The sequence below is a fragment of the Sus scrofa genome, chromosome 15, assembly GCF_000003025.6.
Source record: "Sus scrofa isolate TJ Tabasco breed Duroc chromosome 15, Sscrofa11.1, whole genome shotgun sequence".
NCBI classification, from domain to species: Eukaryota; Metazoa; Chordata; class Mammalia; order Artiodactyla; family Suidae; genus Sus; species Sus scrofa.
In genome coordinates this window covers 95,697,582-95,712,544 of record NC_010457.5, presented here as the reverse complement: position 1 = coordinate 95,712,544, position 14,963 = coordinate 95,697,582, and the positions used below count along the sequence as shown (strand labels likewise).

Sequence of the window (14,963 nt, the reverse complement as noted above, 5' to 3'; positions counted from 1 at the left end):
CAATTTATAGAAGACATACATGATACCTTAAGTATTTTCTTTTAATTAAAAAAATAAACCAAGACTGGAGTTCCCATCGTGGCACAGTGGTTAACAAATCTGACTAGGAACCATGAGGTTTCGGGTTCCATCCCTGGCCTCACGCAGTGGGTTAAGGATCCGGCGTTGCCGTAAGCAGTGGTGTAGGTCGCAGATGCGACTTGGATCCTGCATTGCTGTGGCTCTTGTGCAGGCTGGCAGCAACAGCTCTGATTAGACCCCTAGCCTGGGAACCTCCATATGCCGCCGGAGTGGCCCTAGAAAAGGCAAAAAGGAAAAAAAAATAAAAATGAAAAAAAAAAACAAGACTAACTATTGACACCTGTAGCTAATTTTTAGTTAATTTTAAGATGGATGTATTATTATTAGCATAAATAGATATGGGGCATTGATTATTTGTATTCATTGAGAATCTATACCTCACTTCTCTTTTACCAAGAAAATCCTTGTGGTGCTGAAAGAGTTTAGAGCTAACTGAACAAGAGAGGCAGGCAATTCTATTCACTTAAATTTAAAAAAAGAAAAAAGGCAGTTCCCATTGTGGCTCAGCAGGTTACAAACCCGACTAATATCCATGAGGAAGTGGGTTCGATCCCTGGCCTCGCTCAGTGGGCTAAGGATCCCGAATTGCTATGGCTGTGGCATAGGCCATCCGCTGCAGCTCCAAGTAGACCCCTAGCCTGGGAACTTCCATATGCTGCAGGTGAGACCCTAAAAAGAAAAAAAAATTTTTTTTTGTTCATTCCCGGCAAAAGAAAGAGCATAAGAATATGTGAGAACTGTGACTTCAGAAAGATGATTTTAAAAAATGGGTTTAATTTTTTTAGAGCTGTCTTTGATTTACAGAAATTTCAGTGGAAAATACAGAGAGTTCCCAAATACTCCATCAGCCTCTCCCCTACCCCTGCTGGAGAGTCCCCCCCCCCCGTTTTTTTTTTGCCATTTCTTTGGCTGCTCCCGCGGCATATGGGAGGTTCCCAGGCTAGGGGTCCAATCGGAGCTGTAGCCCCTGGCCTACACCAGAGCCACAGCAACGTGGGATCCAAGCCGTGTCTGCAACCTACACCACAGCTCATGACAATGCTGGATCCTTAACCCACTGAGCAAGGGCAGGGATCGAACCTACAACCTCATGGTTCCTAGTTGGATTCGTTAACCACTGTGCCACAACTGGAACTCCCGAGTTTCCCCTATTATTAACAGCTTGCATTATTAGCATGGTACATTTACTACAATTAATGAACCACTAATACACTATTATCAAATAAAGTCCATAGTTTGCATTAGAGTTGACTCTTTGTGTTGCACAGTTCTATGAGCATTAACAAATGACAAATGTAGTTGTATTCATTATTACAGTATCATACAGAATAGTTTCACTGCCCTGAAAATCTCCTACCCTCTACCTACTCATCCCTCAGTCCCTCTCAGCAAATCTCCAGCAACCACTGAGCTTTTTACTGTATGCATAGTTCTACTCTACAGTATGTGACCTTTTCAGGTTGATTACTGTCACATAGCAATATGTTTTCAAGTTTCCTCTGTGTCTTTGTGCAGCTTGACATCTCATTTCTTTTTATAACTGAATAATATAACATCATAGCTGTATCAGTTTGTTTATCCATTCACCCATTCAAGGACATCTTGGTGCTTCCAAGTTGTTTTCGTCGTGTTTTTTTTTGTTTGTTTGTTTGTTTTTTGTCTTTTGGCTTCCAAGTTTTGATAATTATGAATAAGTTTGCTACAAACATTTGTGGGCTGATTTTTATGTGGACATAAGCTTTTTAAAAATTGTTTACATTTTTATTAAAGTATAGTTGATTTACAATTTCTGCCGCAAAGTCAGTCATATATATACATATATATACACATATATATGTACAGTGGTACAGTTCTCTGTGCTATACAGTAGGAATTCATTGCTTATCCATTCTAAATGTAATAGTTTGCATCTACTAACCCCAAACTCCCATCCATCCCACTCCTACCCCTCTCCTCCTTGGCAACCACAAGTCTGTTCTCTATGTCTGTGAGTCTGTGCTTCTGTTTTGTAGAATAGGTTCATTTGTGTCATATTTTATTTTATTTTATTAATTTTATTTATTTATTTATTTTGCTTTTTAGTGCTGCACTTGTGGCATATGGAAATTCTCAGGCTAGGTGTCCAATCGGAGCTGCAGCCGCCAGCCTACACCACAGCCACAGCAACGCGGGATCCCTGACCCACTAAGCGAGGCCTGGGATCGAACCCACATCCTCATGGATTCTAGTTGAATTTGTTTCTGCTGTGCCATGATGGGAACTCCCCATTTGTGCGGTATTTTATATTTCACGTATAAATAATATCATATGATGTTTGTCTTTCTCTTTCTGACTTACTTTACTCAGTCTGAGATTCTCTAGTTGCATCCATATTGCTGCAAATGGCATTATTTTTTCTTTTTTATGACTGAGTAGTAGTCCACTGTGTATATGTACTACAATTTCTCAATCCATTCCTCTGTTGATGGACATTTAGGTTGTTTCCATTTCTTGGCTATTGTGAATAGTGCTGCAATGAACATAGGGGTGCAAGTATCTTTATTTATTTATTTATTTATATTTGTCTTTAGGGCTGCACCCAAGGCATATGGAGATTCCTAGGCTAGGGGTCAGATCAGAGCTGTAGCAGCTGGCCTACACCACAGCCACAGCAACCCCGGATCTGAGCCACGTCTGTGACCTACACCACAACTCATGGCAATGTCAGATCCCTAACCCACTGAGTGAGGCCAGAAATTGAACGCACATCCTCATGGATACTAGTCAGGTTCATTAACCATTGAGCCATGATGGAAACTCCCACAAGTATCTTTTTGAATTATAGTTTTGTCTATATATATATATATATGTATGTATATATATATATATATATATATATATCCAGATGTGTGTGTATGTGTATATATCTATATATATAGAGAGAGAGTAGAATTGTTGGATCATTAGATCATATGGTAATTCTATATTTAGTTTACTGACAAACATCCATAATGTTTTTCAATATTGGTTGTACTGGACATAATCTTTTAATTTATTTGGATAAATATGTAAGAGCATAACTGCTGAATTATATGATAAGAGTATTTCTAGCTGTGTAAGAAACTGCCAAACTGCCTTTCAAAACGGTTGTGCCATTTGAGAGTTCCTGTTGCACTGTATCCTCATCAGCATTTGGTATGGTCAGTGTTTTGAATTTTAACCTAGCGTGTACCTCATTGCCATTTTAATTATCATGAAAGATAATTGCTTTTTAAATCTGTTAGATTGACCATTCTACATTTAAGTCAGCCTTAAGACAACTAGATTAGTTCTTCTTCAATTTTAGCCATTTTCCCCCACCGTATATATATCCTTATAATTCTAGTGAGGAAATGTTAGAAAGAACCCATTAAGAAAAATTGTGTGCTCAGAACAAAGAGAAGGAAATAATAAGAGGCTGAAGCTAAGAGCATGTTATCATGGCCAATGTGTTTGACCCTGGCAAGGGGCAAGGATAAAAATGATTTAGTAGCAGTATTTAGAATAATGGAGAGAGAGCTAGCTGGCAGCCAGGATTCTGCAGTCAATCGCAGATTGCCAATAAAAGTGTGAATGAAAACATTTTACTCAGTAATTGGAGACAACTGCTTCATATCCTGTAGATTCCATGAAAGAAGAAATATCAACATTTGAGTGCAGTTTGGTTGTAGGCAGTTTAAAAAATGAGAAGTTGAATATTTCTCAAACTGAGGTTAGGAGAAGAGCTGGTTTAGCAGAGGAAGGGGCTGCCCTGCCCATGTCCCCTCAGGCTTTATTATTTTAGTTCCATCGAGTGGACTTACAGATGCCAACATCTGTGTCTTTTTGCTTTAGGGATAATAACGAGAACTGGTGCAAAAATACTTCAGTTCCCAAAGACCTTGGGTAGATAACTCCAAGTAACATTTTCTAACTTATTCCCAGGGTTTCCAACACATCATAGCCAATGGCTTGATAACACACCCTTTACTGGATGCCTTCTCTTCCTCATCTCACTTATCCATTCCCATAACTGTGGGAGGGGTTTTGGATCAACTCCCAATTATGTAATTCTTCTTACACTGGACTCCTTCCTTTAGGTTAGCTTCTAGAGGATACCAAGCTCAGACAGTTGTTGGTTACACGTTTCTTCAGAATCCGACATCCCATTTGGTTACTATTACCTTCCTCTTTCAAGGCTCTCCCAAAATTTCTCCATTTATTTTCCCTGGGACCCTTTATTCTCATCCTGCAGGTGCCAGGTCACTGTAGCCAGAGAACATGTCTGATAAATCCTTCACAATGCAGAGGAAATGAATTAAGTGTAGTATTAACTTTCCCTTACATCTTTGCATTTTAAAGGGGAAGGAACTCAGAGAAGTGAAAGTCTAGCTGTGAAGTCCCAGATTTCGTGCCACTTGAATGGAGGAGATTATTTTGAGAAAGCCTTATCATCAATTCCTTTACTTAGATTCTGGTATTCCTTAGGCCATCTAAAAGAAAAAGAGCAGATGAACTAGTCCCTCTTCAGTGACGAGTTAAATTTAAAAATTGGTTGCAAGGCAGTAGAAGAATTTGAAGGAAAGCCAAGGAACTTAACATAAAGTAGCAAAAAGAATAAAATAGCATATTGGTTGATTCTAAGATAACCTTTTCTGCATTTTAACATCTCTGATATCAGAATGAGTCTTATAATCAATAGCATCTCTTAATTGCTGTTGTCAGGTATCAATTACAATGTCATTGTCATTTCCTATAATGTGAAGTTGGATCATAGTTATTTGTGTTGTTGTCACTTAAGTTGAATTATGTGCATTGTTGGCACAACACATTGAATGTAATTGATACTTAAGTGTTGTCAGTAGAATACTATGATTTAGGATTGAAATAAATAGTTTTCGTGTGTACAGAATGGGGCAGGAACAAATCAGCAACGTATGAATTTGATATTTGTTAAGCAAGTTATTTGTCACTAGATGGATGATCCTAAATTCCATATTTTCTTAGAAAGCAACAATAAAGGGCTTTATAGGATATAAGAAAGGAAGGAATATGCCCACAGTAGAAGTTCTGTTATATTTTATTACTGAGATTCATGCAAAAGAATTGTCTATCCTACACAAAGCAATACTGGCAAGAGAAATGGTCAAATTCCTCACAATAGATGAATGAAATCTCTGCATAATGGGAGATTGGAGTAAATTAATCATGCCCTGCACAGGATTATCATTAAGGGGTGCAATATCCATTTATTAGAAACTTCCTGCTGATTTTTTAACAGAATGCACTTAATTTCCAACATGATTCCACCAAGGAAAAATTAAAATTTGTGTTTGATCAAATGGGTAATGCTGGGCAGGAAAGTTGGTTTTCTTTGACACAACTTAAAATTGCACTGTCAATGCAAAAGGATTTTTTTAATTAAAGTATAGTTGATTTACAATGTTGTGCCAATTTCTGCTCTACAGTGAAGCGACCCAGTCATTCGTATGTGTGTGTGTGTGTGTGTATATATATAATCTTTTTCTCATATTATCTTCCATCATGTTCTTGCCCAAGAGACTGGATATAGTTGCCTGTGCTACACAGTAGGACTTCATTGCTTATCCATTCTAAATGTAATAATTTGCATCTACTAAAAAATATTTAAAATTAAAAAAAATTTGGGGCCACACCTGAGGTAGGCAGAAGTTCCAAGGCTAGGGATTGTATCAGTGCTACAGTATAGACCCCAGCTGCTGCAGTGACAATACTGAATCCTTAATCTGCTAAGCCATAGGGAGCCCCACAAAGGGATCTTTAAAAAGAAATCAAGAGTATGAGTTTGGATTATGAAAAGCAGTATATCACTGTAATCTTATACCTAAGTGCCAATTGCTAAAGTTACCAACGCATTTCATTTAAACTATAAACGGTGTTTAGCGATCAGAACTTCTTGGAGTTCCCCTCGTGGCGCAGTGGTTAACAAATCCGATTAGGAACCATGAGGTTGAGGATTTGATCCCTGGCCTCGCTCAGTGGGTTAAGGATCTGGCATTGCCATGAGTTGTGGTGTAGGTCGAAGATGTGACTCAGATCCCACTTTGCTGTGGTTCTGGTGTAGGCTGGTGACAACAGCTCCGATTAGACCCCTAACCTGGGAACCTCCATATGCCCTGGGTGTGGCCCTGGAAAAGACAAAAAGACAAAAAAATAAAATATAACCAGAACTTCTTCAAAGATGTTATTAGGAGTGAACCAAAATAGTACAGATGATGGTTGAGCTGACAGAGGACTAGTTGAATGTCTTCTTGAGCAGACATCTGGGAACCTGCTGTATTTTCTAGTTCTCAGTGATTTTATGGACAAATACTTGAATAGTTATGTAACATTTTCATCTGTGAGTGTGGTGAGGAGTGGTAACAAACCACAAGTATCCATGAGGATGCAGATTCGATCCCTGGCCTCACTCAGGTGGGTTAAGGATCTGGTATTGCAGTGAGCTGTGGTATAGGTTGCAGACTCAACTCAGATCTTGCATTGCTGTGGCTGTGGCATAGGCCAGCAGCTGTAGCTCCAATTCAACCCCTAGCCTGGGAACTTCCATATGCTGTGGGTGTGGCCCTAAATAAATAAATATTAAATAAAAATAAAAAAAGTATGGCGATGTGGTTGTTAATCATGATGGCACGACTAGGCCACTGCAACCCCTCAAAACTTTAGTCATCAAACCATTTCAGGACCATTTGCAGAAGAAATGTGAGTGAACCTTGGTACTTGTCTGAAAACTTTCTATTGAGAACTTCTGGTAAAAGAAAAAAAGTGATAACATCAAAACTTACAGAATAGAGGTAATAGTGGTGCACATTTTAAAGAAATGCTACATCACTGACTTTCTTGATGGCCCAGGGGACATTATTTTATGGAAAAAAAAAAAACATGGATTACAATGAGTCTAAGTTGAAAAGAGATATAGAAAAGTTGAACTGTAAATATGTGAACAAGTTTTAGGCATACATTAACCAATTTATTTCCTTTATATTTATCCTTTTATAAGTGAAGTGTCAATATGTGACTTTAGATATCTATATATATGTTGAAATTAATCAAAAGAGTTCTTTCAGGAAGGACAAAATAAAAATTCTAAGTGATAATAAGCATTGTGTCATAGTTTATATTTTTGTTTCAAGGCAAAAAGCATTATTAAAGATAAAGGTCAGTTCATAGTAATACAAGATTTGACTGACTAGTAATATATAACAACTCTGAATATGTATAACAGAACAACAAGAAGAAAAATTCACAAAGTAGATTTTAACATGCCTCTTCCAATAGTTGATAAAATTAGGCCAAAAAAATCAGCAAGGATGTAAAAATTTGAAGAAACAATTAACAAAGTTGGATTAATGAATCTTTATAACACATTTGTACCAACAACTGCACAATTCACATTCTTTCCTAACATGGGATATTTATAAAAGGTTCGCATGCCGGGCCACAAAGGAAGTCTCAATAAATTTTAAGTGATTGAAATCATTCAGAACATCTGATCAGAATTTTAAAATTTATTTGAAAAATCAGTACAAAAAATAAGGATAAAGAGAAAAATCTCTGTTTGAATATTAACCAATACATTTCTAAATAAGTCATAGGGAAAAGGTGAAACCCTGATGGAAATTAGATGAATGAAAAGGAAAAACATGTTGTTAATATTCGTACAAGATATGATTTGTGTTGCAGCAAATTTAAAGAATCTTCTGATAAATTTTAAATGATGAGATGTTACATTTTTAGAATTAGTAAGAGCTTAGCAAAGTTGCTGAATTCAGAGTCAATATATAAAAGTCAAATATTAGATGAATGGATTAAGAAGATACAGTACATACAATGTACTGTATATATACAATGGAATACTACTCAACCTTAAAAAAGAAAAAAATAATGCCATTTGCAGCAACATGAATGCAACTACAGATTGTCATACTAAGTGAAGTAAGTCAGGAAGACAAATACCATATGATATCACTTATATCTGAAATCTAGTATACGGTACAAATGAACCTTTCTACAGAAAAGAAACTCATGAACTTGGAGAACAGACTTGTGGTTGCCACACGGGGAGGGGGAGAGAGTCGGATGGACTGGGAGTCTGGGGTTCATAGATGCAAACTATTGCATTTGGAGTGGATAAGCAATGAGATCCTGCTGTATAGCACAGGGAATTTTATCTAGTCACTTATGATGGAACGTGATGGAGGATAATGTGAGAAAAAGAATGTATATATGTGTGTGTGTGTGTGTGTGTGTGTGTGTGTGTGTGTGTGTGTGTGTGTGTGTCTTTCTGGGTCACTTTGCTATACAGTGGAAAATTGACAAAACACTGTAAACCAACTATAATGGAAAAAATTAAAATCATTAAAAAATAAAAATAAAAAAATTTAAAAAGCAAAAGTCAAATATATTTCTACATATCAATGAAAACAATTAGGAAAGAAAGATAACATTTATTCCATTATCAAAAATACCAATTACCTAGAAATAAACATAATAAAAAATGTGTAAAATCCTGTGGAAAATTTTATAATGCTTAGTAGAGCGATAGACCTAAATGAATAGAACACAGTTGTAAAGATGCTAAGTGTCCCAAAGGTATCTAAAGTTTTAGTACCAAATTCTCAATATGGTTACGTGTATATACGTGTGTAGCTGGACAAATGACTCTAAAATTTATATGGAAATGCAAAGAAAACCTAATCTACTTGAAATAAAATTATTATACAGCTCTAATAACAAGACAGCCTTTTGATAGAGCAGAGATAGACAGAACCATAAGATGGAATTGAGACAGACACGAACCCATCCACATATGAGCACTTGATTTAGGACAGTCGGCCCAGCAGAGCAGTGTTGAAAGAACAGAATGTTTAATAAATGTTATTGGAACTGAATATTCATGTAGAAAAAAGTGAAAGCCACCTCTTGTTATTTTAAGCTCCAAGTGAATTACAACTAAGGGCAAAATTCTAAAGACTTAAAATATACATATATAGGAAGACACCTCAATGAATGTAGGGAAAGATTCCTTAAGTCATTAAAAGCACTAACCATAAACAGAAGAATTAATAAATTTGACTTTACTAAAATTAAAACTTCTATTTATTGACACTAGGGGATAGTGAAAAGCCACAGAGTAGAAGATATTTGAAATATGTACACATTAGAGAGACAGACACATAATAAAAAAGAGCAGTTTCCCTTCTTTCCTTCCTCTTACCACCAAGCACCTAGGGATGGGTTTTTTAAAAATTTCTGTTGTTGTTGCTGCTTTTTTTGGGGGGGGTCCATGCTGCATATAAATGGTAACTACTGAAAGGTAAACATAAATATATCTTTTATATTAAAATTAAAAGTGCTAATTTGAGACTTACAGACATAGAAAACAAATTTATGGTTACCAAAGTGGAAGCGGGGGAGGGCAGAATAAACTAGGATTTTGAGATTAACAGATACACACTACTATATATAAAATGGATAAAAAAAAATAAGGACCTACTGTATAGCACAGGGAATTACAGTCAATATTTTATAATAACCTGTAATGGAAAAGAATCTTAAAAAGAATACACACACACACGTATATATATATATATATTTGTATGTATGTATAACTGAATCACTTTGCTGTCCATCTGAAACTAACACATTGTAAATCAACTGTATTTCAATAAAAATTAAAAAACAATAAATTATCTGATCATAAAAAGGTACTAATTTGGTTTTGAATCTATAGTGATCAATTTTTCCATAAGATGTTTTTGTCTCATGTTTGAGTGAGGGACTAAGTTAGGAAAAATGCAAAAGGAAAGTGAAAAGGTGGTCTGGAGAAAAACAATGGTGATTCTTTGCTCTTAACGAAGGAGAAAAAATGAGTAGTTTAACTTCACAAGACAAGGGGGAAAGAGAATCTGAAAGCAAAGCCAAAAGAAGTTCAAGTAGGAAAGGAAAATGAAAAAATGTAGACAAAGGAGCTGAGAAATGTTGAAAGATAGTACCTGAACAATCAACAATGAGCTATAATAGTAAGGAACAACAAAGACAAATAGTGGTGATTCTTGGGATCTTAGAGGAACTCCTGATTTTGGATGGGAAGCACTTTCAAGTTTGCATAAATACAGCCTCAAAAGTAGCCCTGGGAGAAGCCCTTTATTTTTCTCAGTGGATTATTTTTAAAATAAATTTAAGGCACAATTAGAACACAGCTTTTCTTAGAGAGTTAAATGAACGGTATATGGCAAAAACCTCAATAGATAGGAAAATTTAACAACAGGAACAAATTCTAACTAGGGAGAATCCGAAATTGTCAGCATGTAGAAATCAGAAATTTGGTGCCCCTACTTAATAAATAGGATCATTTTAATTTCTTTAAGAGTTAGTGTCAATTCATTTTTGCTTTCGTTTCCTTTTAGAGTTTTCTGATTTGAAGGACGAAAATATTTTGAAAGCTATAGAATATGGAAAAGCAGGAATTCAGATACTTGGCGTTTACCCTAGTTTTACAAGTAGAAGTGTCAGTTAGAATGCATCATCTAATAAATATTGGCAGTGATTAGGCCATAAAAATGTTTACAACCAATAATCTCATTTCTTTCCTAGGAAGGCCTTTTCATTTACTAGTCTCTATAATCTATTTTTGATTAATTATTAATTTTCCACTTGTGGATTATTATTTTATCTTTTCTGCTATTGACCTTTTGGCTGTTTCATAGATAAGTAGCACCTCCTTCAGAGAGGAGGGCAGAGGGAAACTAAATAAATGCATTTGTTCCTGTTTATTGTGCTTCCTATTAATTCTGCCTTGGAAAGGGCTAGTAACAAAGGAATTTAACACTACCGACTCAAATGATGGTATTGTTCAAATTAGTCCTGTAAACCAAGAAAAGGCAGGTAAAGTAAAAGAGTGCCTGGGTCACTCAGTAGTGGACGCTATGGCAGCTATGGGTAGGTAGCATATGCTCCCCTGAAGGGATTGCAGTATTTCAATTTACACAACAAAACTAATGGCTGGATCTGGCCCACAGGCTACCAATTTACAATATCTGCACCATTAGCATTGGTGATAAAATGTATATGCATACATGTTGTAAAAGGGTTGTTGCTGAAACGTGTGTGCTAAGGTTTCACTCTGGCATACTGATGTAGTTACGAGCTATTTGACAGGAACAGCACCCAACAGGGACCAAAAACATGCTTTAAGCAAACCATGAAGTACAGAGTTAACAAGTGAAGAACTTTGAACAATCTGGTTCATAGAGATTTACGAAGAAGTAATTCTTGTAAAACTTACCCTAACCCTATAGTAAATTAATCCTCCTGAGTATATGTTCAGGTCCTTTCCTACAGAGATGCTCAGAACCATTTTTAAGTGTTAAAAATAATTTTTGGAGGTAAAGCAATGTGCCACATAGGAATCTACATTTGGAATATAAGTTTCTGCAGCTTTAGAATAGATTGTTGAAACAAATCCCAAGTAATTTCACTTACTGGAGTTGCCCTTGTGGCTCAGTGGGTTAAGTACCTGATGTCTCTGCAAGGATGCAGGTTTGATCCCTGGCCTTACTCAGTGGGTTAAGGATCTGGCGTTGCTGCAGGCTATGGTGTAGGTCACAGAGATATCTCAGATCCCATGTTGGCTGGCAGCTGCAATTCTGATTCAACCCCTAGCCCAGGAACTTCCATATGCTGAAAGTGCGGCCATAAAAAAAAAAAAATTCACTTATTTATTAGGAGATTATTTTTAATTTGCAAATAGTGATTTTTATGATGTATATATTTAAACTTTTATGCTGTTTTTGCTCACTCTTTTTTTCAGGGAAAATTTCATGGAAATCCAATGCATGTGGCCGTGGTTATTTCAAATTGTTTAAGGGAAGAGAGGAGAATATTGGCTGCAGCCAACATGCCTATTCAGGTAATATTTTCTGAAGTTATAATCTTGTTATCACCTGGAACTCAATTTTTCTGAAATAAATTCTCATCTTCTTTCCAACCATCTTCTACCAATGTTAATGTTGCTATCATCCTTCCAGTCACTTAGAATCAAGGTCCTCAGATTATGTTTGAATAGTTCCTCTTCTCTGCCTCCTTACTGAGAAAACCTCCAAGTCTTCAGCATTTGTTTCTAGAATCCTCTCTATACATCCTTTTCTTTTTCCAGGGGTCATACTCTGGTCCATGGTCTTACAGGATCAGTTGAGGAATGTAGTAACCACCTCCTAGCTGAATTCCTAACTACCATTTGGGTCTGCGTCCCTCAGCAGAATGTTTATCCTTGGGAATTGATCTTGCTCAGAACCCTTCGGTAGTTCCCAATTTCCTATCCCACAAGTCCAAACTATAAAAGCAGGAATTTTGTCTTACAGAAACCCCATAAATACTTGCTTGTTGGAGTTCCCGTGTGGCTCAGTGGTTAACGAGACTGACTAGGAACCATGAAGTTGCGGGTTCAAACCCTGCTCTTGCTCAGTGGGTTAAGGATCTGGCATTGCCATGAGCTGTGGTGTAGATTGCAGATGTGGCTCAGATCCTAAGTTGCTGTGGCTCTGGCATAGGCCAGTGGCTACAGCTCCTATTAGACCCCTAGCCTGGGAACCTCCATATGCCGCCGGAGCGGCCCTAGAAAAGGCAAAAAGACAAAAAAAAACAAAAAAAAACTTGCTTGTCGACTGTTTCAGTGTGCTTTGCCCTGCCATATTTTAGATGTTTGATCCCACTATGATCCCACTATGCTGAATGAATTCAGAGCCTCCACTAAAGACAAGCAGAAGAATTAATGAGGTCAATAGGAATACTTTTTCATTTAATTCTTAGAAAAAGGAAAGAGCATGTAAATAATTTTTCAAATGTCACAATCCATAATTTAGTAAATCATATTACTATGTTTATTTTTGAGGGCCAAGAAAAGTATCTTTTTTCAGCTATTAAAAATTCTCAGATTAGCTACTGTCAGGTTATGGTTGTTTCTAGAAAAGTGTGAAGTTTTAACAACTTATTTCTTAGATGATGAAGAAGAATAGTATCCTCTTTGTTTAATTTAAAACATAAAGTTTCTAAAGTAAACATAGTTTGATTCAGTGCTTTGGGGGGTGAAAATTGAGATGCTATTACTAATACATGATATTCTCTATGTACTCTCAGCTGTCCTTTTTTGTAGCCCCCTCTTCTCATCATTGTGTGTGTGTTGTATGTTGCTTTCTTTAAATGTTAAGTATCAGCCAAATTAGAAACATTTGTTTATTGGAAAAGATGTTCATTAAAATCACTCCACAAATAATCTGCTAGTACCACAAACTACCACCAAAGAAGCATCAGTTTGCAGATTTCAAACCAGTAGACAAATATGTGGAGATATATACATATACACACATATACAAATAATGGAGACTAAAATGAGAGAGAGGGAATTTTATAAACGCTTTACCTATCTGAAGAATGTGATATAGTTGAAAGAACACTTGATTGATAGTCAAGGACTTGAGTTTCACTTGAGCTTCTGCTACTGATTTGCTATAGATTTTAGTCATCATCCTTTCTAACCATACCTCTCTGCCCAACTGTAAGGTGAAGGTTTTACTGACATTCTAACTCTCAGCTTTATATATCTATGCAAGTGTTATATGTAAGGAACATATCATTAGAGGGGCCAAAAAATGGGGTGCAGAGCAGCTGGGTTAGCCTTTCTATTTAACCAAGCTAATAGCTTTACATATTCTTTAGCAAACTCCCTTTGTTCCAATGTAAAAATAAATCTCATTCTGGCAGATCCAACATCCTTAATTCTGAATTTAAATCCAATTTAATGTAGTTTCACTCTACTAATTTTTAAATTACATGTATTCATTGTGTAGAATTTCAAAAGCAATATAGGTCTATTATAGAAAATTAGGGAAAAAAGTTTTGACCATAAAATTATCTGTAATTTCACTATTCAAAGATAACATCTGCTAACATTTTGGTATATGTTTTCTTGTAATCACATGTACTTCAGTTTACATGTCTATACACATATCCAGGTACTTATAAATAAATATACATATATATACATACATAAGCAACAGAGATCATAAATATGTGGTGTCTTATAATTAGCCCTATTTTGTAACAACTTAACATGACTTATATGTCATTAAATATTTTTCAACAGCATGATTTTTAATGGCTGTAGAGTATTTCATATCATATTCATCCAAACCTCAATTCAAAGTATGTTATATGTACTATATTCATCTTAAACCTGTTTTATCAACATCATTGAAATTTTAAGACATTGTTTTTCCAGGGTCCTCTGGAGAAATCCTTACAAAGTTCTTCAGTTTCTGAAAGACAGAGGAATGTGGAGCACAAAGTGGCTGCCATTAAAAATAGTGTGCAGGTGAGTGATCTCTTGTAGATACTGGGCAAGACTAGCTACTATCCCCATACAACTATGAACCTTTCTGTTATATGCCCAAAGTTAGTGCACACAGAGGTCATAGGTTAATCTGTCATAAGATAAATCTCTCACATACTGTATTTCTATTAGAAGATATTTCTTTGGGAGAAACTTTTAAACTTTAATTTACTGGAGCTTGGTGTTTCTGCACCGGACTCCATCGATGAGAAGCCGTGTGACCTCAGACAAGTAAGTTACTTGACATCTCTAAACCTCTGTTCCTTCATCTGCAAAAGCGAGGATAACCGCCATTAAAAGATTATTGTGAAGACCACATGAGATTATACTATATGAAAAGCCTTTAGCCCAGATCTTGTTGTGTCTGATCAGAAAAACACCACCAGGTTTGGAGAAGAGTAAAGAAAAAAACCTCCAAGACATAAATGAACAGGATTCACAGAGGGAGCATAGGTATTTT

At 36.1% G+C, this 14,963-nt stretch overlaps 1 protein-coding gene across 3 annotated transcripts in view; it reads left to right on the top strand.

The window, feature by feature from the left end:
• The window catches only part of STAT4 (signal transducer and activator of transcription 4), a 107,894-nt gene that overhangs the window by 51,555 nt on the left and 41,376 nt on the right, over window positions 1–14,963 (top strand). For all 3 annotated transcript variants that reach the window (XM_021074683.1, XM_021074684.1, NM_001197305.1), the window contains 2 exon segments: window positions 11,927–12,025; window positions 14,393–14,485. In XM_021074683.1, the coding sequence (XP_020930342.1) occupies window positions 11,927–12,025; window positions 14,393–14,485 (192 nt within the window).